The sequence below is a fragment of the Bos indicus genome, chromosome 27 (genome assembly GCF_029378745.1).
Source record: "Bos indicus isolate NIAB-ARS_2022 breed Sahiwal x Tharparkar chromosome 27, NIAB-ARS_B.indTharparkar_mat_pri_1.0, whole genome shotgun sequence".
NCBI classification, from domain to species: domain Eukaryota; kingdom Metazoa; phylum Chordata; class Mammalia; order Artiodactyla; family Bovidae; genus Bos; species Bos indicus.
The window spans coordinates 38,620,796-38,648,373 of NC_091786.1; the positions used below are offsets into that span (position 1 = coordinate 38,620,796).

The 27,578-nt window shown below is 43.0% G+C and overlaps 1 protein-coding gene across 10 annotated transcripts in view; it reads left to right on the top strand.

Annotated features, from left to right (window-relative positions):
- The window catches only part of PSD3 (pleckstrin and Sec7 domain containing 3), a 492,229-nt gene that overhangs the window by 137,615 nt on the left and 327,036 nt on the right, over positions 1-27,578 (top strand). The window contains exon 1 of one of the 10 annotated variants that reach the window (XM_070781666.1): positions 17,043-17,320. The exons of 8 other annotated variants lie outside the window; for them this stretch is intronic. In XM_070781666.1, the coding sequence (XP_070637767.1) occupies positions 17,290-17,320 (31 nt within the window). In that variant the 5' untranslated portion in view covers positions 17,043-17,289. Of the gene's footprint in view, positions 1-17,042; positions 17,321-17,797; positions 27,419-27,578 lie in introns of those variants that run through there. One more of the 10 variants, XM_070781668.1, reaches the window with a different exon arrangement.

Sequence of the window (27,578 nt, forward strand, 5' to 3'; positions counted from 1 at the left end):
AAAAGTTTTGAAGAACTCAGTAGTATTGCCATAATTGAAAGACTAATATGGAAGATCCTAAATTGGCTGTTTCTGATAACTTTTTAATTGTTGCCTTATTTTGTCCTATGTTCAATTATGACTGAAAAAGTGAATGGGATATTTTCCTTAATTTTTTGGTTCAGTCTTGAGTTGGGTGTTTTATATGTGTGTGTTGTGTGTGTGCTCACTCACTCACTCCTGTCTATTTGTGACCCCCTGGACTGTAGCCATGCTCCTCTTTCCATGAGATTCCCAGGCAAGAATACTGGCGTGGGTTGCCATTTCCTTCTCCAGGGGATCTTACTGACCCAGGGATCGAACCTGCATCTCCTGCACTGGCAGGTGGATTCTTTACCCCAGAGCCACCTGGGAACACACACCTATTATGTAAAAGATACTCTGCGAGGAAATTTTTGTGTTGGTTGTTCTTTAACCCTCAGAAGAGTCCTCTGATGCTAGTTCTCCAACCCCTTTATTTCACAGATGGGGCTCAACGAGGTTTAAATAATTTAACCTCAAGTAACATGTAAATCATGGAACTGGCATGTCTGTTTGAGCATAACTTCGGAGCCCATGTCTTCCCACCCCATCCTGTAGCATCACAAAGAATCAGAGTATGATGTCCCTGTACCCCAATTGCTAGCCTACTGATTTCAGATGAAAGTGGATTGTGATTCTGACTTTGTTATTAATCAGTAGTATGATATTGAGTAACTGACTTTTCTGGCTTCACTGTTTAAAAATCTTTAAACCATGGTCTTTGTGTTACCCTGAGCATTGGGAAATGAGGTGATGGTGGTATGAATCCCTGCCCTACTCCAGTTAACCAAAGTTACCCCCTCTTTTTAAAAAATATGTATATTTTTGGCTGCGCTGGGTCTTCGCTGCTGTACGAAGGCTTCCTCTGGTTGCAGTAAAGGAGGCTGCTCTCTAGTTGCAGCGCTTGAGCTTCTCGTTGCGGAGCATGGGCTCTAGAGCGCGGGCTTCCATAATTGTGGCACACCGGCTTAGTTGCCCCACAGCATATGGAATCTTCCCTGACCAGGGATAGAACCCATGTCCCCTGCACTGGCCGGTGGATTCTTAAATCACCGGACCCCAGGGAAGTCCAGCACCCTCTCTTTTATCTGTTTTACATATTGAGCTTCTGTGGTGACATCATTTTGAAGGCACAGTTTTTCTGCTTAAAAAAAATGAAGCTGTTGGTCAATAGGCTTTCCCGCTCATTCTTTCCTTAGGGACGTAGATCAGCACAACAGCTCCTTGTAGTTTTCCTCCGGCAGGGAAAGCAGGCGTGGCCTGAAGCACCGGATTGCTTAGTACCTGCTCCTTTCGCTTGGCAGCATTAGGGCAATGAAGTTGGAGGAAAGCAGACTCTAGATGGGCAGGGTACTGAAGCGTCTACATTTTTTACCCACTGTAATCAGAACACCCAGCCTGCCTCCTTTCCTTGCAGTGTAATTTTCAACAACCCACTTCCCACATTTCAGCACAGGGAAATTAAAATGCGAGGAAGATGACAGAAGTAAAAAATACATAAAACACTGAAACATAAATTAAAATTGCTATTTGCATTCAACATTGTAGAATTATAGGTTTCTTGGCAAGATGCAGGGTAACAGTGAGCAAGACCCGGCACCCTTTTCCATGGCTGCCTTGTCTGTGCCTCCCCCAAACATTGCTTTTCCTTATGCTCTTCATATATTGCAGTGTGCCGTCAGGCTTGGTTCACTGATAAGACAGTGGTGTCCTTGAGGCCAGGGTCAACTCTTAAACTTTTATTTCAGTGCATCAGAAACATTGCCAACTATTTAAAAAATGTTTCTGTTGGTTAAAAAGGGAGTAGGGACCAGCACTTTGGCCACCTCATGCGAAGAGCTGACTCATTGGAGAAGACCCTGATGCTGGGAGGGAGTGGGGGCAGGAGGAGAAGGGGGCGACAGAGGCTGAGATGGCTGGATGGCATCACCGACTCGATGGACGTGAGTCTGAGTGAACTCCGGGAGTTGGTGATGGATAGGGAGGCCTGGCGTGCTGCGATTCATGGGGTCACAAAGAGTCGGACACGACTGAGCTACTGAACTGAACTGAGGGACCACTCAGCGCATTGCCCAGCTGTACTGGGAAAAGCAGTTTAGAGAGCTATCCATTCCAATGACGGATTGTTAAACATCTTAAGTATGGTCCCTCAGCTGTCCCTGGAACAGCTGTGTGGTGAACTCTGAGTTAGTTCTGTCAAAATGAATACAATTGAGATTGAGACCCTGTTTTCATTTTCTGGTTAAAGGAAAAAAAAAAAAAAAAAAGATTAGAGACTTTGTGGTGGTGGGAAGTTCCCCAGCATTCTTTGGGAGCTGAGATTTGTATAGGCTTGGTTCTTATATCTAGATATAGTGGGGGAGAAGAGGAGGGGCAGGAAATGAGTTTTTCTTGTTTAATACATTTGGTTAATTTCTACAAATAGTTACTGAGTATTTGCTATGTACTCGACACTGCTAATCGCTGATTATGAAAAGCTAATGAACTTTACAGGCAAGATAACATTCATACTTGGAGCCATTAAATAAAAGATGATGTGTGATTGAGTGCCAGATAGTTGGTGTGAATCTCATGAGCCAGTGACCAACTCCACGCTAATGATCCTGCATGGAGACAGACATAGGTTCTTATCAGGGGACAGACTGTTAAGGGCAGGAGCAGCCTGGGAGGTCAGGGGTGTGTGGTCCTCCTACTGTGTACAGTAGAGGGAGAGTGCAGCAGGGCGTGACGGCGCGCGCAGAGGCTTCTGGGAGGGACACTTGTTCGTTCTGTGCCTTGGTGACGGCGCGCGCAGAGGCTTCTGGGAGGGACGGTCCATTCTGTGCCTTGGGGACGGCGCGCGCAGAGGTTTCTGGGAGGGAGGCGCGTTCGTTCTGTGCCTTGGTGACGGCACACGCAGAGGCTTCTGGGAGGTACGCTCGTTCATTTTCTGGCTTGCAGGTTAGCCAGTGTTTGAATATATGGAAAGAATGGGGAGGATGTTCTGTTCTGGGAGGAGATTAGAGTGAAGTTGTGGAGGACGGCGGAAAGGGGCTCGGATAAAGTGGATTAAGCGGTAATCGTGAAAGTGAAACTCGCTCATTCGTGTCCAGCTCTTTATGACCCCACAGACTATACAGTCCATGGAATTTTCCAGGCCAGAATACTGGAGCGGGTAGCCTTTCCCTTCTCCAGGGGATCTTCCCAACCCAGGGATGGATCCCAGGTCTCCCACATTGCCGGCGGATTCTTTACCATTTGAGCCACAGGGGAAGCCCCAGAATACTGTAATGGGTGGCCTATCCCTTCTCCAGGGGATCTTCCCGACCCAGGAATCGAATCGGGCTCTCCTGCATTGCAGGCGGAGCTGTGATCCTGAAAGGCCTTAAATAAGTTCAGCAAGTCACCGCCACTGAAAGTGTATATTTTGAGAAGCTCTATATAACCCCTGTCAATTTGACTGATGACCTCTTTCTTTGGTGGGGGGTGTCCCCACTGTACCTTACAGTCTGTCTCTGTCATTGAACTAGTGATTCTGAAAGGCTCAAGTTTATGTACGCGTTTTTCTTTCACTAAATGTTACTGAGATCATACCTGGTTACCTTGATTGGAAACTGGTTGTTTTGGCAATTCCAAATTCTTAAATTTACCTATTCAGAGTGGGTTATTATCTCTACAGACAGTTTGATTTTAACCATTTTATAGTGTAATAGTAATGGTGTTACTGAGCCCAGGCTCGCTCCGCTCGCTGCACGACAGGCCAATAAGAGAGGAGGTGTTGAAGCAAAGAAGAGACTTTAATCAGAGAGCAGCTGACTGAGAAGTTGGCACGTTAGCGCCTCAAAATAACCATCTTATTGTGGTCTGGATGTCAGGTTCTTTTATAGATCAGAGGGAACGAAGCAATGAGGAATTAAAGTCGGAAGGCAGAATAGAGAGTAAGAGGCAGTGGGGAGGTAAAGTGAAAGGGTCTTCAGTCTTGCAAAACATCTGTAAGAGAATGGCCTGCCTTTGAAAAGGGTGTGTTAATCTCTTCTATTCACAGGTTGGTAGGGACAAGCTATCTCTGAGCTGAACAAAGGCTAAAGCTTTAGTTTACAGTCAAGCAGAGGGGCAGGATCCTCCAGGCAAGGCATTAAGTATGATTATAATAATAAAAGCAGCCAAAAGTAAGTTGAAGAAACTGTTTCCAACATGGAGTCAGAATTGAATTGCCTTCCTCCCTGCATCAATAGGGCGTGGCTGAGTGCAGACCTAAGAACCTCGGTTGCTCTGTGTCTTTAACCCGCCTCCCTCCCTCCCCCGCCCCGCCCCGCCCCGCCCCGCCCCGCCCCCTACCAGGTAACATGTATACATGCTGCTCAGTCCTGTCCGACTCTTTGCTACCCCAAGGACAGTATCCCGCCAGGCTCCTCTGTCCATGGGATTCTCCAGGCTAGAATCCTGTATCAGGTTGCCATTTCCTTCTCCAGAGGATCTTCCTGACCCAGGGATCGAACCTGCATCTCCTATGCCTCCTGCACTGGCAGGCAGATTCTTTACAACTGAGCCACCTGCTATTTTAAAATAGCCCCAGCTATTTTATGTTCGGTCTTCAAATTTAGATTTTTTGACATCTTGCTCTCATTGTCGTGTGCTGAGTGCAAAAGATATAAAAATTAAATCTGATTTAGCAAAGCATAGGACAGATTAGTCTTACTTAAAAGGGAATTACAGTTCAGCAGCTATGTATGTATCATTAATATTATTTACAGTGTGTGTGTATTGCTCCATTGGTGTTTAAGAACTCATTTTTATTTACGAATTTGAATTTTAAAGAGACATTTTATAATTAGTTGCTCCTGCTGATTTTCTCAGCATGGGTGTTTCAGGAGGTGGAATTGCTGCTTCTGCTGTGCAGGGTCTTGTGGTAACGTGTGTGGCTCCTCCTGAGTGATGTGTGTCTAGTCACCACGCTTTTCTTGCAGGCAGTGAAGTGAAATGAAATCTGTGTCATTGCTGTCATCTCCCCTCTCCCCTCTGATATCTTCTAATTTGGGTATAAGAGTTCTATAAAAATGGGGAAAAAAATTGGTGCCAGATCCTCCTGGTGCATTGAAATTTGAATAACTTGAATTAAAAGGAAAATTTCTTAGATGAGTAAGGTATATGAGTGCCTAACATGAAGGGGGTTTCTTAACTTCAGAGGGTCTGTGAGCCCCCAGACATTTAATGCAAAGTTTGTATAAATATTTATCTGGATGTTTTATTGGGAGAGGAGCCATACCTTTCTCAAAGAGATCCATAATGCCAAAAAAGTTAAGAACCACTTCTCTGAGTATTATATTTTCCTAGTCCTACAGATTCAACTATTATCCTAAATCAGTGACATTAAGGGGGTGTTGATAGACGTGAGTCTGAGTGAACTCCGGGAGTTGGTGATGGACAGGGAGGCCTGGCGTGCTGCGATTCATGGGTCGCAAGGAGTCGGACACGACTGAGCGACTGATCTGATCTGATCTGATCTCATAAAATAAGCTCTTTTAAGTACTTGAATTAGTGAATTTATAGTCATTATTGTTTTTGCAAGAAGTACCTCACACTGGAAAAGTCAAAGGGATTGACTTAACACTTTTAGTTTCTTTCTCCATTAAATTGATATATTTACTATACAGAGACCACCTGGTATAATCTTTATAAATGTGGGATTTGATGAAAATTATTTTAGGTCCATATATCCATGGATTGCCTTGTAAATTAACATCATCACCCTAGTAAAGAATGAATGAATATCTTTTAACTTCTAAACACTACAGTACTTATCTAGTCTGTGAAGATGCAGCATAAGTAGATGGGGACGACAGTATGAAATCATGAATGTTTTGCTGAGTTGTGTCTGATTCTTTGTGACCCCATGGACTGCAGCATGCCAGGCTTTCCTGTCCTTCTCTATCTCCTGGAGTTAGCTTAAATGCATGTCCAGTGAGTTGGTGATGCCATCCAACCATCTCATCCTCTTTCACCCCCTTCTCCTCCTGCCTTCAGTCTTTCCCAGGGTCAGGGTCTTTTCCAATGACTTGACTCTTCCCATCAGGTGGCCAAAGTACTGGAGCTCCAGCTGCATTATCAGTCCTTCCAATGCATATTCAGGGTTGATTTCCTTTAAGACTGACTGGTTTGATCTCCTTGCTGTCCAAGGGACTCTCAAAGTCTTCTCCAGCATTACAGTTTGAAAGCGTCAATGTATGAGGACCTAAAGAAAAGAAGCAATACCTGCTTTAAGAATAGATGAGAGGGAGTGGTCACTGTGAGTTGGGTCAAGCCTGGAGGACTTCAGTGAGAAGGGGATTTGAGTGGGGATATAACAGATGGTCAGAGAGAGTCTGGGGCTGAGGGAATAACTGGTTGAAACAAAGTCTGCTGTGATTTTGCCCTCTGGGGGACATTGAGTTGACCAACGGAAAGGCAGCAGTAGGTCATGGCTCTTTTCCTGGCTTCTGGTCCTGGCTGGAAGCTGCTTCTCCCCTCTGTTCTCAGTGTTTTAATTTGTAAAACTGTACTTTTCTTATAGCATTCTTAATTTTACTTGCTATGTGTTTGTTATGGGTCTTCCCTAGTGGCTCAGTGGTAAAGAATCCACCTGCAATGAGGAGACTTGGACTTGATCCTTGGGTCAGAAAGATCTCCTGGAGAGGGAAACGGCAACCCACTCAAGTATTCTTGTCTGGGAAATCCCATGGACAGAGGAGCCTAGCAGGCTACAGTTCATGGGGTCACAACAGTCAGACGCAACGTAGTGACTAAACAACAACAGCCATGTGTTTATTTTAAAAGAAAAACCTGATACATAGAGCCATCACGATGGAAGTATGGGAAGAAGATGAGGGTAGTTAGTGGCCAGGTTGCTAAGGGTCTTGAGTGACAGGGTTTATAAAGCAGGAGTTGGTAGCCTATGGCCCTTGGGCCAAATCCTGCTCATTTCTTATCTTTGTATTAATAGAAGGTGTTTTATTGGGACACAGCCATGGGTTAATTTACGATCGTCTCTTTTTTTGCTATAATGGCCGAATTGAGTATTTGCATCGAGACTATATGGCCCATGGAGCTAAAAATATTTGCTGTCTGGTCCTTTACAGAAAAAGTCTGCCGATCCCTGAGTTAAAGAATTACAGCTTTAGTTTAGTTGCATTGGGGATCCATTTAAAATTTGTTTTGTTTGGGGGAAGGATTAGGTATATAGAGGGCAGTAGTAACCACAGTGCCACTGGAAGAGTGTGTGAGGAAGATTAATCCAGTCAAGTTGCTCAGAGTGCATTGGATGATATGAATTCGTGTTGAGGTGGGTAGGCTGTTTAGGATCAGGAGTTAATTCCTGAAGCACCCTGGAGAAGAGATGGTATCTGTTGTAGGAAGAGATAGTAATAAGAATGTAAATGGAGGGATAGTTGCATGAGACTGTAAGAAAATAATAGTCTTGGGGATGAAAGATATGGCAGAGACGAGGGAATATACGAGGATCTGAAGTACAGCACTAAAGTGACTGGAGGGGAAATGGTGAAAGAGGAGAGAGAAAGGAATTCTCTCGCTGGAGCTAGTTTTATAGGGACGTTCACTGGTTTTGGCATGCTGGGTGTGTAACATGGGACATCCGTCAGGTAGTTAGATGTTACGACTCCGCTTTTTTCTGCTTCTCTGGACAGACCCAATTTCCCGATAGGCCCAGTTCAGAGAGTAGGCTTCCCATGATTGCTCACACCCCTTGCAGGTTCCGGAGAAAGAATCTGTTTGCTTAGTCCAGTTCCTTCTTCCTGGCAGTGCCTTCCAGGAGTGACGGCGGTGGGTGAGGTGGAGTGGGTGTGTAGCACGTGGCTTGTGAAGGGCAGGCACTGGACCCTGTCTGTGGAGAAGGGCGGGGCAGTTCCCAAGGGCTCTCTAGAGCCTGTTGCACAAAACTCTGAATCTTCTCTCCCGCTCCGCCTGAGACACCCATCCCTTCTGGACTCCTGAGACCGCCACCGAGGTGAGCCAACTAGACTGTATGGGACCTGCGTCTAGCTGTGGTTTATGCGGCATGTTTTTCTCACTATGTTTTCATTGTCATAAGGTGTGTTCTTTTTGCCAACACAAATGGGAATGTAGCCTTGTTGACACCTTTTACTCGGTAAGATTTACTTTGTTTGGCTTTCTCCACACTGTAGTTAAAGAATACAAACTGCTCTAGAGTTACTTTGTTTTTCTCCTTGTTCTATCATCCCAGTCCAGCTCTAGACCTTTGCCTCAGTGGTCTGGTTTGGCTGATGGCATTTTTCTTCTAAGTTCTTGACATCTTTCCCTTTTCCTGTATGTGTGCATATGTGCTCAGTTGCTCAGTTGTGTCCAACTCTTTGCGACCCCATGAACTATAGCCTGCCAGGCTCCTCTGTCCATGGAATTTTCCAGGCAAAAATACTGGAGTTGCCATTTCCTTCTCCAGGGGATCTTCCCAACCCGGAGATCAAACCCAGGTCTCCTGTGTCTCCTGCTTTACCACTGCACAACCGGGAAGCCCCCTTTTCCTGCCTGGTGGTCTGCATATGATGCGCATTTCCGCTCAGCGAAAGTGTGAGATGGACTGGGCTAGGGTGGATGTCAGAGCTGGACACCGTCTTGTAGTTTTCAGGTAACTTTCCAGGCAGCCTTCTCAGTGTAACTTTACAGCATCCCTTGAAGTAAGCATCTTGTTTGTCTACAGTAATTAATTGTTCAAATCATGTTCAAAATTAATTGCAAATTTTTATTTTATTGAGTACAAAAGACTGGAAAACTTGACTTTTAATGAGTAATAGGTGAGTAATAGGTGAAAACTGAGGCTCAGAAAAGCAGAATTCCTTGTCCAAACATGGTGAGCATTTATGAACAGTATCTCTTACTGAAAGAAAAAAAAAAAGAAATAGGAAATAAGTAAAGGAGTTTCCAGGAGAGAGGATTACAGCCCTAATTTGACTAAAGGCTAGCCAGGAGCTGGCTTGATGAGTGCGGATCCTAGGGCCCTTCTGGCTACTTTAGTTACTCACTTACATGCCATTTGGATAATTATTGGCTTTTCTACTTTGGGGAAGATTCAGTTCCTCCGAGAATTTGCTTTCAAGTTCTGTTTTTGGTGCAGTCACCCCTTTAGCCGGACTCCGAATCATTCCTTCTGCCCCATGCTGTGCTGGCACCATGGGTCCTGTTTCACCCCAGCCCCAAACATGTGGAAGGCAATTTCCCGACTGACCATAGAAATTGTCCTTGTCCACTGCATAGAAAAATTCCCTTGAGTGTTTTGCCATCATGACCTGACATTGCAGTCTGACATGTGTATTTCCTAGATGTCTCAATGACATGAGAGTACAGGAGTGAACAAGACAGACACAAATCACTTACTTTGTGGAAGTTGCCTTTGAGGCAGTGAGGCTTCTATTTTGATTATATTCTGAGTGATATTGATTAGCCGGTGTTCATGTAAGAGTCTACCTAAGAAAATATTGGGAATAATCAGACTAGTCAACAATAACTGAATTATATTACTATTTATAAACGACATGTTGGATGTTCATTATAAATGATGTTTACATGGTTTATATAATAAAAGACAAGGTAAGTATTATTGTAAATAAACTAATGGGAGCAACAAGAGAAAAATGTTTAAATTTGCACCATGTGGTAGAATAACAGACAGAAATAAAGTATAGCCAGTGTGAAGTAGAAGCTTTGTTTCCTTCTGCTCTCTGCATACTCATATTTGGGCTGCCAACTAAATTCCTTTTCCTTTTTTTTTTTTTAAATTTTGGTCTGAGGGGTATTTCTTATCCTTCTTTTATCTTCTAATTATGTGTTGGCTGGAGGCTTAAACTCTCTCTGTGCTCTTATCTGTAAAAGAGAGTATCCTCTCTATCCTGAGAACCCTCTTACACTAAAACTGGGACTGTAAATTGGTGCAGCCATTCTGGAAAACAATATGGATGTTCCTCAAAACAACTAAAAATAGGGCTACCATATAATGCAGCAATCCCACCCCTGGGCATATGCCCAGACAAAACTATAATTTTGTAAAGATACATGCATTCATATGTTCACAGCAGCAATATTTACAATAGCTAAGACATGAACACAACCCAAATGCCCATGAGCAAGGGCCTCCCTGGGGGCTCGGACAGTAAAGCGTCTGCCTGCAGTGTGGGAGACCTGGGTTCAATCCCTGGGCTGGGAAGATCCCCTGGAGAAGGAAATGGCAACCCATTCCAGGACTCTTGCTTGGAAAATTCCATGGATGGAGGAGACTGGTAGACTCTGGTCCATGGGTTCGCAAAGAGTCGGAGATGACTGAGCAACTTCACTGGTTCACTGGTCCATCAACAGATGAATGAATAAAGAAGATGTGGTACATATATGCAATGGAATATTCAGTTCAGTTCAGTTCAGTCACTCAGTCCTGTTTGACTCTTTGCGACCCCATGAATCGCAGCACGCCAGGCCTCCCTGTCCATCACCAACACCCGGAGTTCACTCAGACTCACGACCATCAAGTCAGTGATGCCATCCAGCCATCTCATCCTCTGTCATCCCCTTCTCCTCCTGCCCCCAATCTCTCCCAGCATCAGAGTCTTTTCCAACGAGTCAACTCTTTGCATGAGGTGGCCAAAGTACTGGAGTTTCAGCTTTAGCATCATTCCTTCCAAAGAAATCCCAGGGCTGATCTCTTTCAGAATGGACCGGTTGGATCTCCTTGCAGACCAAGGGACTCTCAAGAGTCTTCTCCAACACCACAGTTCAAAAGCATCAATTCTTCGGCGCTCAGCCTTCTTCACAGTCCAACTCTCACATCGGTACATGACCACTGGAAAAACCATAGCCTTGACTAGATGGACCTTTGTTGGCAAAGTAATGTCTCTGCTTTTGAATATGCTATCTAGGTTGGTCATAACTTTTCTTCCAAGGAGTAAGTGTCTTTTGATTTCATGGCTGCAGTCACCATCTGCAGTGATTTTGGAGCCCCAAAAAATAAAATCTGATACTGTTTCCACTGTTTCCCCATATATTTCCCATGAAGTGATGGGACCAATTGCCATGATCTTCGTTTTCTGAATGTTGAGTTTAAGCCAACTTTTTCACTCTCCTCTTTCACTTTCATCAAGAGGCTTTTTAGTTCCTGTACACTTTCTGCCCTAAGGGTTGTGTCATCTGCATATCTGAGGTTACTGATATTTCTCCCGGCAATCTTGATTCCAGCTTGTGCTTCTTCCAGCCCAGCGTTTCTCATGATGTACTCTGCATAGAAGTTAAATAAGCACGGTGACAATATACAGCCTTGACGTACACCTTTTCCTATTTGGAACCAGTCTGTTGTTCCATGTCCAGTTCTAACTGTTGCTTCCTGACCTGCATACAAATTTCTCAAGAGGCAGATCAGGTGGTCTGGTATTCCCATCTCTTGAAGAATTTTCCACAGTTTATTGTGATCCACACAGTCAAAGGCTTTGGCATAGTCAATAAAGCAGAAATAGATGTTTTTCTGGAGCTCTCTTGCTTTTCCGTGATCCAGCGGATGTTGACAATTTGACCTCTGGTTCCTCTGCCTTTTCTGAAACCAGCTTGAACATCAGGAAGTTCACAGTTCACGTATTGCTGAAGCCTGGCTTGGAGAATTTTGAGTATTACTTTACTAGCGTGTGAGATGAGTGCAATTGTGTGGTAGTTTGAGCATTCTTTGGCATTGCCTTTCTTTGGGATTGGAATGAAAACTGACCTTTTCCAGTCCTGTGACCACTGCTGAGTTTTCCAAATTTGCTGGCATATTGAGTGTAGCACTTTCACAGCATCATCTTTCAAATGGAATATTACTTAGCCATAAAAAAGAATGAAATAGTGCCATTTGCAGCAGCATGGATTGACCTAGAGATGATTATACTAAACAAAGTATGTCAGAAAGATAAAGACAGATACTGTATGATATCACTTATATATGGAATCTGAATGACACAAGTGAACATATCTATGAGACGAAACCATGCTTACCAATATAGAGGAGAGACCTGTGGTTGCCAAGGGGGGAGTGGGGGAAGGGGAAGGAATGACTGGGGGTTTGAGATTAGCAGATGCAAACTATTCTGTTAATGTGTAGGATGTTTAAACAGCAAGGTCCTATGTATAGCATGGGGAACTATATCCAATAGGGTCTGATAAACCGTAATGGAAAAGAATATAAAAAGAGGGTATTGCAGCAGAAATTACACACAACATTGTAAATCAACTGAACTTCAATAAAATTTAAAAAAATTCTGTCTATCCCCACACTAGGGTAAGGATGTTTTCCTTAAAAACTTATCAGAAAAGGAGTGACTTTGTATTCAGGTTTTTACCATTTCTGAATCAGGCATGTTCTGATTGTTTTTGAGTAACAAAGAACTTTTGGAGAATACGTATTAGCTTGAAATAACTGCAGATAATTCTCGTTGGGCTGCTTACAGAGATCACTAAAATACGTTTAAAAAAAGAGGAGACAGCAAACTTAACACACAATCAGCAATTATACTTGAAGAAATAATCCTGGAGTTGTATGTGTTGAATGTCACTGTAAATTGGCTTTTAAAAGTGACTTTTACGGGCCAGACAGTGAGTTTAGCACTCTTAGTGAATGGATTCTGTGCATTAGGATAGAACTTCCAGCTATATCATCCTGCAGATTTCAAAATGGCTATGTATCAACTTAAGGCAGAGCCCAAGATGTAATATAATATAACTCAAAATGATACTGTGACAAAGATTCTAATGACATATTGCATGTGAAAAGCTTTACTAAGATAATTCTCTGAAACTTAAGTGAATAAAAGCAAGTGTTTTTATTTTGTGTAATATTTGATTTTGTATAGGTATACTATTAACATAAAATATGAGAAGCGACTTGGTTATTTAATCTACAACCCTAAAGTGTATATTTTCAGTGTAGCCAACAACTTTTTGTCCTTTGGATTGCCTTAATTTAGATATACCTGATCTCTACTTCTCAGCGGATTTTAAGGATTAAATGAAACAGTTAATTGGGTGTCTGCTTTGTAGTAAAGGGCTCCCCAGTTGGCGCCGTGCCTGCCACTGCCAGAGATGCAAGAGACACTAGTTGGATCCCTGAGTCAGGACGACCCCTTGGAGTAGGAAACGGCACCCCACTCCAGTGTTCTTGCCTGGAGAACTCCATGGGCAGAGGAGCCTGGTTGGCTGACGTCCTTGGGGCTGCAAAGAGTCGGACACAATTGAGCGGCTGAGCACATAGTAGCAACAATAGACCAATAGGTAAAAACTAAATTTTTAAAATCCTGAAATTGTCATGAGTTTTTTTTGTAACATCTAACAACCAGAATTAAAAGATAAATAACTTGAAGTAGGAAAACTGACTTATTTGTTGAAATTTGCTCAATAAAAGAAAGTTATTTCAAATAAGGAACTATTGTTACCAGTTCTGATAATCTTGTTGACTCCTCATGGACTTAGTCATTAATAAAAGCAAATAATAAAATTTCATATGTTGGGGTGATAAAATTGGCATTATGCAATTTTTTACAAGTCTTAATTTGTAAAAATTTTTACTTCTAAAATCTTGGATTAAATTGGAAACAATTAGTTTGCTTGTCTATGTGTATTACTTTGTTAGAAATTTTTGAGAAATAACACGTTATGTCAAATAGCAGTTTATTACCTAGAGTTTGTCAGCACTAGTGGCAGTAAAGTCTAGAGATACATTGGACTGACTTGAAATTTTGTTACTCAAGAATAATTGATTATTCATTTCTCCTATAACTTCCTTATAGGATTTGAACTTAGGATTTCTCTGAAGTCAGGTATGGCAAGCCACACAGACACATGTGATTTCAGGGGTTAAGGTGTATAGGAGTGCTTCCTCGTTGTCCAGCTCCAGGCCCTGGGGTGATTTAGAGCAGGGAGTGACTCATGAAGGAGAGGCTGGGGGAGGAGATGCTCTGGCTGAGGCTCTGGGTTGGTCGGCTTGTGCATCAGAAGTGTGCTTACTCCCAGGGGAGTCCTTTGCTGTCTCCAGGAAGTAGCTACCCCGGGAGAGGCTGCCTCCCAAGACCAGAGCCCAAAGTGCCAGAGCATCAGTACAGAACATAAGAAGATACAGTCAGTATAAACTTGATGTTAGCACTCAAAATGCTCTTATGATTTACATTTCATTCTTCATTAAAAAACATTTGGTTGTGGTTGGCTGTTATATACTTTTATTTAATGAAAAAGTACATTTTTTAATCTAGCTTTTTTGATTTTGTCAGTGATGTTTCTAGAAAAATGAGTTGCTATCTTTTATAGAAGAGATTTAAACAGAATATTGGTTGATAAACTTTTTTTTTAGAAAGCCTGTGTAGTTCTTATTTTTTATGTAAGATTTTTAATGGTCCTTTTGTCTGAGTATTGTTGATACTATCTGTCTTTCAAGGGTAGTGGCAGCTTTGTTAGATTGCATTGAGAAACAGATCAAAACCAGATGGTCGAGGACTTCAGCATCCTCTCTGTTCCCTGACTCTGCCTCCCGCTAAACCCTGCTGCGCTTCCGCTCTCTGTGGTCGGCACTGCCAGCCCAGGTGCGCACTCAGCTGCTGTTTCCATATGAATATTTTTTAAAGATAGTGTGTGTACACGAGAGACGAGAGATCATGTAACACGTTTATTTTCGGACTTTACTTTTTTTACTAATAAAATGGTGGGTTTTAGGATCTCAGTCAAAGATACCATTCCTTAAAGCCGCATGTGAAATGCTGGACACTTGGAAATGAGGCCTTCATGTGGTTGAGACAGTTGTCCTTGCCTCACGGTCACTGGTAGTCCCATTCAAGCGGATCATCTTGGTTATGTCGCCTTATGTGATCACAGTAACTTTATTAAGTGCCCTCATTCGTGTATTTGAGTTTCTTCCCCCTGTAAGGAGCTTTCTTGGAAAGCTCACCCAGCCGCTTCTGCTTGTATCTCACTGTGGGGTGGGGATTCATGGACAGGTTAGTGTTTGTATAAAGCCAGCAAAGGTTGTCCTTTCTTGCTTTTCCTACCAACTTTGGAAAAATTGCAGCCCTTCTTGGAGAAGTTTTTGAAAAGGGAGGAAGCTGCCAGTTGAAGTTTAAAAATGAGATAATAATGCTAAAAGTAGTGATTTATAGTAACAGTAATGATAATTAATCTTGAGCTTTTATTGTATGCTAGTTACAATTATGGGTGCTTTATATATTTATACGAATAGTTAATCTTCAGGACAACCTCACTGTTTTCTTTACTTTTCAGATGAGGAGATTGCATCCCCTGAGTAGTTAAATAAGCTGCTAAAAGGACATAGTTGGGAAGTGATGGAGCCCAGCCGACAAGTTTGGATTGTATGCGCTAACTGTGCTTTTTGCTTTTATGACTTAAAAAGAAGTGAGGAAACGAATGCTGAAAGGTTTAGCCGTTGCCCCAGGGTCACGGAGCGGTGAACGCTGAGGTTCCTCTCTGGGGTATCCTTTTCACTGTCTTCCTGTGCTTCCTCTGGGTGTTCCCTCTGCCTTTGTCCTCTCATATCTGAGCCAGGCTTTTTGGTGTTTTTGACTTGCTGTAGTTCCATATCCTTAAAATTGTATTCTTCCTCTGCAATTCTGTAACTTGACAAGGACGCCCTCAGGGGTCAGTGCCAAAGAGCGGACCTTGCAGTCTCCGTCTGCGTCTGAATCCTGCCTGTGGCCGTGCTAGCCACGTGACCTCATACAGGCTGCACGCTGTGCCTCAGTCGTCTCACCTGTACAGTGGGTTAGTTATGGCGGCTATCCCACAGAGCTGCTGGGAGTAGAGGAGTCAATACAATAAAGAAAAGAGAGAGCTTTACTGTCTCTTTACTGTCCCACAGAGCTGCTGTAGGAATAGAGGAGTCAGTACAGTAAAGCTGCTTAGTGTGGTGCCTGGCACGAGGAAGCGTTTGATAAATATCTTCTATTCTGGTTATATTATTTATCAGAAATATATACTCCGAATTAAACTTAGCACATTATCTCGCACTTGTTAGGTACTCAGTAAATGTATATGGAATGAATGAAAATAACCATCAGTTGCTTTGTATTATTGGCCTTTGCTTTTTTAAACTGGTTGGAATATTAAGATTATAGAAGATGAGATGTTTTTAGTGTTTGTGTTATCCTCCATTGCAAAGACCGAGGACCAGTATTATCACATTATGCTATGTATCTTGTGCTGTTTTTCACCTTGCTTTTCTCATCTGTAGAACTATTAGTTTTTACATTTAGTATTTTTATTGAGATTGAAAGGTACTGTGTCCATCTGCTGCTGCTGCTGCTGCTGCTAAGTCGCTTCAGTTGTGTCCGACTCCGTGCGACCCCATAGACGGCAGCCCACCAGGCTCCCCCGTCCCTGGGATTCTCCAGGCAAGAACACTGGAGTGGGTTGCCATTTCCTTCTCCAATACTGTGTCCATCTAAGTTTATGTCATCATATTTAAGATTAGATGTTAATGTCCTCGAATTTTATCATGTCACATTTCCAACTGATACCAATTACCCATCAAATATGAATTTAATCGCAGGAATGGTAATACAGTCGTCAATAAAATGACTTTAGTTGGCAGCATCATTTAGCCATGAGCCAAGGAGCAGGAAAGCAGGATAGAAATCCTCCCACGGCACTCGTCCCACATGACACTGGCTTTTGCCTTTTCTGTTGAAGTAACACAAGAATTAAAGCCTTTCAAAGGGAGCCCGTCCGTCGCCTTCCACGTGTCATCCTCGCCTCCGAGAAAATGCTGCGTGATCCTGATGACAGCCCCACCTCTGATGTCACCCGGGATGGTACAGTCCTCTCAGCCTTTGCTGGGCTCCGTGCTGCTGCACCGGGGAAATGGTTACATTAAAGCTCACTCCCGTCAGCTCCATTATCTCCTCTGAAGTAGTTTTCACAAATATAGAAAAGCCCTACCGTGCTTGTTTTCGGTAAGCTACCAAGGTAGAGAGAGCGCAGAGGCCGGCAGGGAGAGCGAGAGGGCAGGCTGCGTGCCTTTGTGAAGGGAGCGGCGGCCGCTGGCTCAGCCGGGCTCCTGAGCTCAGAGCGCCCGTGGACACCACCCCGCGCGGTGCGGGGCCCCAGGGCTGCCAGGACCTTTGAAACTCACTTGCTTCCAGTTGACTAGAACGGCAGATTTTGAATTAGCCAGCTTCTCTTCTAGCTAACTTTTCTCGAGCGTTAAGCTGATGAACGGGGCATTTTCTATGATCAATGGGTAACTGCTGGAGCTACAGTAATCTCTGTGAGTAACCTCTATTTGTAGGTCTCTGCAGGCAAATTGATTTTATATATCGCTCTCTTGTAAAATGCTGCTGTAAAATGATCCATCTGTATGGTTGACTGCTTTTGCTTGTTAGTCTTGTCTTTCGACCATCCCAGTGCGAGACTGCTGGGGCTGAATGAGGTTCTGCTGAATCCCGACCAGAGAAACACCTTCCGCATTTATTCCGGGCTGCCCACGCCAGCTGTTCTTTAATTCCCCAGCCTTCCGAAAGATACCACCTGCCCTCCGAGCGCCATCGCCCAGTCCCTCCCCTGGCTTTCACCTAGAATGTTTATTTTAGCATCTGACATTGGATTTTTCATATTATTTATTTTTAGGTAGAAAGCAGAATATTATGCTTACCTGTAATTTTTTTTCCTTTCATTGTCCCCCCCGCCCCGCCCGGGAAACACAGAGTGCCATCACCCTGTTTCTCCCCATTTTTGGACGTATTATATAGAAAGAAAGAGGAACCGGCTACCCCTGTAGTTTGAGAGACCTGATGTGGAGGCTTTGGATGGGAGCAGGGGCGGAGCTTCTCTTAAAGAGCCCAGACTGCTCTCCTCCCGTTCCGCCTGGGTGCCTGGACAGATGCTGGCTTGCAGAGCACAGGGGGCTGAGGTGGTGTCTGCTGGGGGTTTATTTTTCCTCAGTTTACACACCAGGGTGTGTTCTTCTCATCTCTTGAGAGTGTCACCTTAAGAGTAATTCAAGATTTATTTCTTTCTCATTAGGGAAGTTGACTTTGCTGAAATTCTCATTTTCAGAGATACTTGGAACCATTGCTCATGTTGACTTGCAGCCTGAATCCTTAGCACAACTGTGGGATGCTCTTACTGAGCATGAGAACTGCTGAATGCGAATATGGACCTGATGGGGCTTGTGACAGGCGGGAGGCTGACTGGAGCTATTGTTTTCCACTGCGCCTGGCGTCTGTCTTGACACACAGCGGTTTAGGGAAGTCCACAGCTGTAGCAGCTCATCACTGCTGGGCACTCCTGCTGCTTAGCATTTGTGATTTTAAAACAAGAATTAGTACTTAAAATGTCCATGTCTTAAGTATTAAATTTCTTTAATATCAGTTTCAATATTAAAATATGTAATAAAATATGTAAGAACTGATATTAGTACTACCATACCATATCTGTGTTGACTTTAGCAGGAGAGAGCCTGCTATAAACAAGACTATGGAGTTCTTTAAAAGTTTAAACTTTATTTGCTTTTGGGAATAAAATTTTAAAAAATGACGGTCAGAGAAATTTAAAAATTGGATTTCCAGAGAGTAGAGTAGTGGTGACCAGGGGCTGTCAGGTGGGGAAAATGAGAAGGCGGCCCCAGGGCAGAGGCTCAGCTAGAAGAGGAGTGAGTTCTGGGGCGGTAATGTACATCGTCGTGATTACAGTTAATAACATTGTCTGATATACTTCGAAGCTGCTAAGGGAGTCGATCTTGAGTGTTTTCACCACAAAAGAGAAGTGGTAATGATGTGATGTGACAGCGGTGTTAGCTCAAGCTGTAGTGGTGATCAGCTTTCAATCTGGTGTGTCAAACTGGCATGCTGTACTCCCTGACCTACCCAGTGCCCTGTATCAGCTGCATCAGTAAAGCTGGAAAAAATGAAAATGTAAAATTGGGTTTTTGAAAGTGTGAATTCCTAGCAGGAAGAAGTAGGAAAAGCTAGGATGTTTGCAGTCAGAAGAGCAGCGGTGATCAGAAGCGCCAAGTCTGGTAGGAGAAGCGCAAGGGCAGACGGAAGAAGACACAGATGAGAGTGGGTGGTGGATCGAGGTGCAGAAGCAGCGCCTGAGAAGAGGAAACCAGCTTTAGAAACAGTGATTTTAAAGACAGGCCTGAATTCAACTCTTGCAGCTTAGAATTTCGTCTCGGGGTGAGCGCCAGTGCTCTGCACGCGGGCAGAAACCTGGGGTTAGGATCGCTGGGCTGCTCCTTAGCTCACGTTTTCCCTTCCAGGTGCTGTGAGCTGCCACTTCCAGCTCACAGAGCTCCTCTGCAGTTGACCGGAATGGGAAGCTAGTCTCATTTCCCCAGGAATTAGAATTGAAGGAGAAAAATTGGGCTCTGATTCATTAGTATGTAAAATTGAGTTTGTGGTGAGCACAGCTGTAACTATTAATCACTTGGGGAGAAACGTCCAATTAATGGAGCAGTCTCTACTTGTGTGCGCATGCTAATAGTTTGTGTAGTGGTTGGCAGACCTTTTCCTGGGTCTTGTAGTACATAAATACCTTCTCTATCCGTGCTTTTTAGAGAATTGCTAGTGACCAGATAATAGCCAGCACCCTCAAATACAGCCTTCTTCAAAGTGTGACTTTTATTAGAGTGAAGAGTGTGTACCAAAATATAATGTACTTAGATTACTCACTTAGCAAATTATCATTACTCATACTCATTTTGTGTCATTTTACCATACTGAATATGTTTTCTGTTGCTTAGTAAAAATAGATTATTCTTCTGTTTTCTTTTTTAAATACGACTTTTTCTATTGCATTGCAAATTGAAATCCTAAATGGGTCTCTGTATTAGTGGAGGGGTTTATTGATTATTAGACACAAAAGCATTGATCATTATTATTCACAGTTATGGATTATAATTTGTTGTTGTTGTTCAGTTGATAAGTTGTGTCTGACTCTTTGTGACCCCTTGGACTGTAGCCTGATAGGCTCCTCTGTCCATGGGATTCTCCAGGCAGGAATCCTGGAGTGGGTTGCAATTTCCTTCTTCAGGAGATCTTCCCAGATCAGTGATGGAACCTGTATCTCCTGCATTGGCAGGTGGATTCTTTACCACTGAGCCACCAGGGAAGCCAAGAATTCTGGAAAATCCCATGGATGGAGGAACCTGGTAGGCTGCAGTCCATGGGGTTGCGAAGAGTTGGACATGACTGAGAGACTTCACTTTCACTTTTCACTTTCATGCATTGGAGAAAGAAATGGCAACCCACTCCAGTGTTCTTGCCTGGAGAATCCCAGGGACAGCGGAGCCTGGTGGGCTGCCGTGTATGGGGTTGCACAGAGTTGGACACAACTGAAGTAACTTAGCAGCAGCATAGGTAAAATGTATTTGAGATATTTTACTCTGCAAGGCTTATGATGTTGGTTTGTAAATTGGATCTCTGTCTTCAATTTTTTTATTGATTTATGAAATTTCAGACTAAAGGGGAAAAATCAGTCACCCTCTGTCTATGGGATTGAATTCTTCCTTGACAGGCCAGGGACAGTGTGTCTTTAAGCCTGAAAGTTCTGTCCATTTTCCAATGTTGAAATAACTTAAGAATTTATAGTTCTTTTATCATACTAACTGATTTTTAAGTTTTAAGATGTTTACTAACTGATATTCATTAGAGAACAGAGAGCACCGTGGATGTTATTGCATTTATGAACAACCTACAGGGAAAGGAGAGAAGCGGACTTCTAGTGGCTAGGTTAGCCATGACTTAGAGAGGACTGAAAGTCTGCTGAACCATGCTGACAAAAAATAGTATTCTCTTGAAAGTGCTGTACGAAAGTGAATTTGCCTGTGCATTTTTATTTCACAAGTGATCTGTCCAATGACATGAACATTGAAAGTCTGGGAAGATATCCCAGTTTTTAAAAATAGAAAAACCTTACCTTTCCCTCAGGTCCTTTCCTTTAAGCTCCAGTGTAATTTCTTTAAGGCTACGTACAGATGTTGATGTACAGGCATTTACTAATGCTCAGTTTTACATTTGTTGTTGTTGTTGTTTTTTTTTTTAAGGACTTTATGGTCTTCTGTGTAAAGGTAGAGTTGTTGACCATCATTCGTTTTGAGAGAAATTCTCTGTGAGCTATAAACTAAAGACAGGGTCCCATCACAGCCTAGGTGGTTCTCTTCCTCTGCTGGAAGGATGCTGGATCAGCTGGAAGGCAAACCCAGACCAGAAGGCATAGCCTTTCTCTGCGAAGGAAGGAGAGACTGCCTCTTTTCTTTACTTGTTTACTTAATTGAACACTTGGGCCTTTCAGTCAGGAGGTAGGAACTCTTTTGAGATTATCTTTTAGAGTAAAAACCTGCTATTTAAATGTAGTCAGCACAATTCATAGATATTGATGTAGTTCTCTGGAGGAGTGCTTCCATATTTTAAATGTATGCAGATCACCCGGGATTCTTTTTAGAGATACGGATTCTGATTAGGAAGGTCTGAAGTGATACCTGAGTCTGCATTTTGAACAAACACCTGGGTGATGCTGCTGCTCCGAGGCCACACTTTGAGTAGAAAGGTTCTAGGGTAGTGCTTTCAAATAGACTTCTCATGAGCATGAAAAAGTGTTCTCTGTATCTGCTGCAATGTTGTAGCCAGCTACATATGGAGCGCTGGATTTTCAATTTTATTTAATTTTAATTAATTTAAATTTAAATAGTTTTATGTGACTGTGACTGCCATATGGAACAGCATAGCATTTGGAGAGTAAGATAATCAGCTGAGAAGTTTAAGTTTAGTGGTAATTGCCCATGTAGATTATGGTGAATTCTAAAACTATGGCCAAGTTGTCCCCACTTAACTTGACCACCGCTTAAACTGTCTGCAGCAGACAATGCGTGCAGATGGAGTTGCTGGACTGCAAACTCCTTGATGGCCTTGCTTGTTGCTCTGTTTTCCAGTACTCAGCATATTCTTGGCGCACAATAAATGTTGGCTGATGAAGTGAAAGAATTAGGTAGTTCCAAAGCGAGGAAGGACCTCCCCGCCCCCACAGTGTCTCCAGCACTCTGTTCAGCCTGTCCTTGTGGGCAGGGGACAGAATTTGAGTGGCATTGGCATGTAGTATTTTGCTTATGTTTTGGGAAGCATCTTTCTGTTTCTGTTTTAAAGTTCTATTAAACGGTAACCTGTTGGTTATAGGACATTCTTTATTCATTCATTGATTCAACAAATATCCATTTTCTTAGTACTGTTATTCTAGGCTCTGGGAATATAATAATGGTAAAGATATCAGACAGAGTTGTTTTGGAGTTTATGTTCTGGTGGCAATATAACAAGACAGAACAAAGGAAGAAACTTTTCCTAAAAATGACCGGGCCCAGTTCCTAGGGAGGGTATGATTTGTAACTGCTATTCATGGACATGGCCATCACAGTCTTTTGGGAAGCCTACGTCCAGTTGCTCAGAATCCCTCATGATAAACTTCTTTACTTCACATTTCTACTGTGAAACTGTGACCAAGTGTGCAGTAGGCTTGCCAAATCGTTCTTTTTCTTTTTTCTTCCTTCCTGCCTCCCCCATTTCAGCCCTTTTCTTTGAAGGAGTTTGTTACCCAGAGTAGAAAGAAATCCATTTCATTTGCTGATCCTCAGACAGGATCATTCTTAGAAGGGCCAGGCCTTTTCTGAGGCTCATCTTTTGGAGCAGGCTTGTTTCCCCATGATCCTGAGAATTTTTTTGAGTTATAATTGACGTACACCATTAAATTAGTTTCAGACATACAGCGTAATATTACATATGGTATAATGTTACATATTGTGAAATGATCACTATATGTCCATCACCATCCGTAGTTATAAAAGGTTTTTTTCTTGTGATGAGGACTTTGAAGATTTACTCTTTTACCTACTTTCAAATATGCAATACAGTGTTATTAACCATGATCCCCAGCTATATATTGCATCCACTTGATTATTTTGTAATTGGAAGTGTGTACTTTTTGAACCGCCCATTTCACCTACTCCTCACCCCCACCCTCTGGCAACTTCCAGTTTGTCCTTTGTATCTATGGTCTCGTTTTGCTCTTTCTTTTTAAGATTTCACAAATAAGAGTGATCATATAGTATTTGTCTTCGTCTGACTTACTTCATTTAGCGTAATGCCCTCAAGGTCCCCTCGTGGCTCAAATGGTAAAGAATCCTCCTGTAATGCAAGAGACCTGGGTTCGATCTCTGAGTTGGGAGGATCCCCTGGAGAAGGGAATGACAACCCTCTCCAGTCTTCTTAGAGAACTGTAAAATCCCATGGACAGAGGAGCCCAGCAGGCTGCAGTCCACGGAATCCCAAAGAGTCGGACACAACTGAACACAACTTAGTGACTAACACTTTCTGAGCTTCCTTGGTGGTTCAGTCAGTAGAGAATCCACCCACCAATGCAGGAAACCTGGGTTCGATCCCTGGTTTGGGAAGATCCCCTGGAGAAGGAAATGGCAACCCACTCTAGTATTCTTGCCTGAGAAGTTCCATGGACAGAGGAACCTGGATGGCTACTGTCCATGGAGTCTCAAGAGTCAAACATGACTTAGTGACTACACCACCACCTCAAGGTCCAATCATATGTTGCAAATGGCAAGATTTATTGTTTTTTATGGCTGAATAATATCCTTATTATTCCATAATAATATCCAATAATATCCTTTTTATGGCTAAATTAATATATTCATATGTTAATATTATATAGACATATACTATGTGTTAATATACACACAGTTTCTTTATCTGCTCATCCATTAATGGACACTTAGATTATTTCCATTTCTTGGCTGTTGTAAAAAATGTGAATGTAAGGGTGCCGATATCTTTTCCAATTAGTGTTTTTGTTTCCTTCAGGTAAATCCCCATAAATGGAATTGCTGTATCATATGTAGTTCTGTGTTTAATCTGTTGAGGAATCTCCATAGGAGGTTGCACTAATTTACGTTCCACCGACAGTGTACTCAGTTCAGTTTAGTTCAGTCACTCAGTCGTGTCCAACGCTTTGCGACCCCATGAATTGCAGCACGCCAGGCCTCCCTGTCCATCACCAACTCCCGGAGTTCACTCAGACTCACGTCCATCGAGTCAGTGATGCCGTTCAGCCATCTCATCCTCTGTCGTCCCCTTCTCCTCCTGCCCCCAATCCCTCCCAGCATCAGAGTCTTTTCCAGTGAGTCAACTCTTTGCATGAGTCGCCAAAGTACTGGAGTTTCAGCTTTAGCATCATTCCTTCCAATGAACACCTAGGACTGGTCTCCTTTAGGATGGACTGGTTGGATCTCCTTGCAGTCCATGGGACTCTCAAGAGTCTTCTCCAACACCACAGTTCAAAAGCATCAATTCTTCTGCGCTCAGCTTTCTTCACAGTCCAACTCTCACATCCATACATGACCACAGGAAAAACCATAGCCTTGACTAGACGGACCTTTGTTGGCAAAGTAATGTCTCTGCTTTTGAATATGCTGTCTAGGTTGGTCATAACTTTCCTTCCAAGGAGTAAGCATCTTTTAATTTCATGGTTGCAGTCACCATCTGCAGTGATTTTGGAGCCAAAAAATATATATCAGGTATAATAAAAAGCAGAGATTTGGATTAAGCCAGAGCAAACAAGAATCATTTGTGACAGGAAAACATGGGACGACTGGGACCATAAGGTTCTCTAGAATTGGTTCAAATCATGATTATTGTGGTTTTAATTTGCATTTCTCTGGGGATTAGTCATGTTGGGCATCTTTGCATGTAGCTGTTGGTCATTGTATGTCTTCTTTGGAAAAATACCCATTCAGATCTGCTCATTTTTATTTATTTATTTAATTTTTTTCCTCTTCATTTTTAGATCAGATTTTTTTTTGCTAATAAGTTATGTAAGGGAGTATAAACAGGGAATATAAATAAATGTAAATTTAAACAGAGTTCTTTATACATATATTTAAATCTTTTATTTATTTATCTTACTTTTGTGCTGAGTCTTCCTTGCTTTGTGTGGATGTCTGCTGGTTGTGGAGAGCAGGGGCTTACTTCGTTGAGATGGGCGGCTTCTCACCGTAGTGGCTTCGCTTGTTGCCGAGCCCGGGCTCCAGGCCTGAGGGCTTCGGAGCTGTAGCACGCGGGGTCAGGAGGTGCCTGTGCAGAGTCTAGGGCTCAGGCTCAGCGGCTGTGGGGCACGGTTTAGTCACTCTGCAACATGTGGGATCTGCCCGGACCAGGGATCGAACCCGTGTCTCCTGTATTGGCAGGCAGGTTCTTATCCACTGCGCCACCAGGGAAGCCCTCTTTATACATTTTGGATATGAATGCCTTATCAGATATATGATTTGCAAATATTTATTCCCATTCAGTAGATGGCCTTTTCATTTTCTTGATGGTTTCCTTTGTATAGAAGCTTTTTAGTTTGATGTAGAAGAACTTCTCTTAAATCACGTTGCATTGTATTACAGCTCTGTATCTGTGTCCCAGAAGTGGATGGCTGTTTAATGTACAACCCAAAGCTCTCCTGAAACTGTTCTGTTAACTTCAAAAGTATCCCATTTTTCTTTACATTAAATCAAAATGGAAAAAACTTAAAAAAAAAAAATGGATTGTGGGCATCACAGGAAAATCATCAGGAAATAACAGAAAATAATTAGTTAGGAATCTGACCAAATACACAAAGCAGCAGATACAACTCCACAGAAAAGGGAATATAAATAGATACCCCTTCCCAAAGTATATGTATTTCACATGAGTGTGACAAGCTCTTCTCTCTCCCTTCCCTTCCCTCCTACGCACTTTACACTACATTTTAATTTCTTTAAGGGGGGAAAATAAATGCAGAAAAGCTATAAAAACTCTTATTAATTCAAATTCTACTAGTGTGTGGTTTATATTTAGGTAAGTGCTAAAATCTTCTTCTTCTTTTTTTTTTTCAGTACTTAGCAAATCCCATTGTCACAGATATGAGACCAAATTTGGGCAGGCCTAATTCAGCGAGACTTTCTAGAGGAGAAGCAGCTATTTCGCTTTCAGCTAGATTCTTACATTAGTAGTAGATGCAGACTGACAGAAGGCAGGAGCTTTCCCGAGTGGGGCCTAGAGCCCACAGCAGCGGCACAGGCTGGGCACGGCCTCAGGGCAGCAGGCTGACTTTAGAGAGGGGAGATGGAGGCTGGGGAGGTGGTAGCCGTTGCACCTTTGTTCTGTCCATTTGCCTTTGTCCTGGCTGCAGGGCGCTCCATCTTGCCCACACTGTCACCCGTGGCTGGGTCTGTTTGTGCCCGTACTTCACCCTGCGCATCCTTCACACATGGCCAGCGTGAGCTTTTCAACACGGGAGAGAGACTAGTCACGCGCTAGCAGCGTTTAGCTCTGAATACCCTGTGTTCAGTACCTAGAAGGTAATTAATGAATGTTTGCTAAGTGGATTTTGGAAACGGTGGTCACTTAATGGCAAGTATCCATGGCCTGGTTTTAAAAGGGAACAGAGAAAAAGTCTTAAGGTAAAAGAAGAATGTGGCCTTTCTTTAAATCCCCCTAGCATAAATAGCTCTATTTTTTAAACATAAGGAAGACATCAGAAATTCTAAATAAGACGGTCAAGATTCATATTTTATGAAGCTTCATTTGTTGTTAAAGACAGTTCAAGTGGTGAGAAGAAATGCACACAGCAAAATTAAACCACTGTGCCTGCTAACACAAGAGGTGCCTTCGGTGGAAGGAAAGATTTGATGTTATGCTGGGTTCCGTAACAAATGCTAGGATCAAGAGCCACCTGGTATTTAAGGCTGTTTCTACCCAGAACCTGCAACTAGAAGATTTTTTGCTTTGTATATTTTTATGCTATTAGAAATGACAGTCTGACAATTCAGATACCTCTTAGTTTTCCTTAGGAATTTACTCCTGAGAGATAAAAGACCAGGGATCTAGTTCTGACGTTTAATTCTTCTAAAATACCTTATTGAACATCAGTTCATTTGCCTTGGTCATGCCACTTAGCCTCTCAGAACATTTACCCGCCCTGGTCTGTACTAGTCCTCATCTAGGTGAAAAGTGAACAAAGCTGATTAGACAGACCAGTTCTGTAATGCAGGGCAGGAGGCTGGTTGGAGTGGGAAAGCCGCCTGCCACTCCGGGCGCACTTTGCGCTCTGCCTTTCCTGTCTGTCTTTGACCAGATGCCAAGCTGCTTATCAAGACATCACAAGCTCGGTGGTTAAAGAATATGCCTGCCAGTGCAGGGGACGTGGGTTTGATCCCTAGTCTGCGAAGATTCCTCATGCCTCGGGATGACTAAGCCCATGCGCCACAACTGCTGAGTCTGAGCACCCTTGAGACTGTGCTCCACAACAAGAGAAAGCTCCGCCGTGAAAACCCCACCCGCTACAGGTACGGAGAGTCCTCCTGCGTCATCGAAGACCCAGCGCAGCCGTAAATACAACTTACAGAGACATCGTCACAGGCATTTGCCCACAGTTAATGCCAGTACATCCTAATGAAAAGTGTTAGAATGGGGTGGAGAAATTACTTAATTTCTTTGATGTCCCCC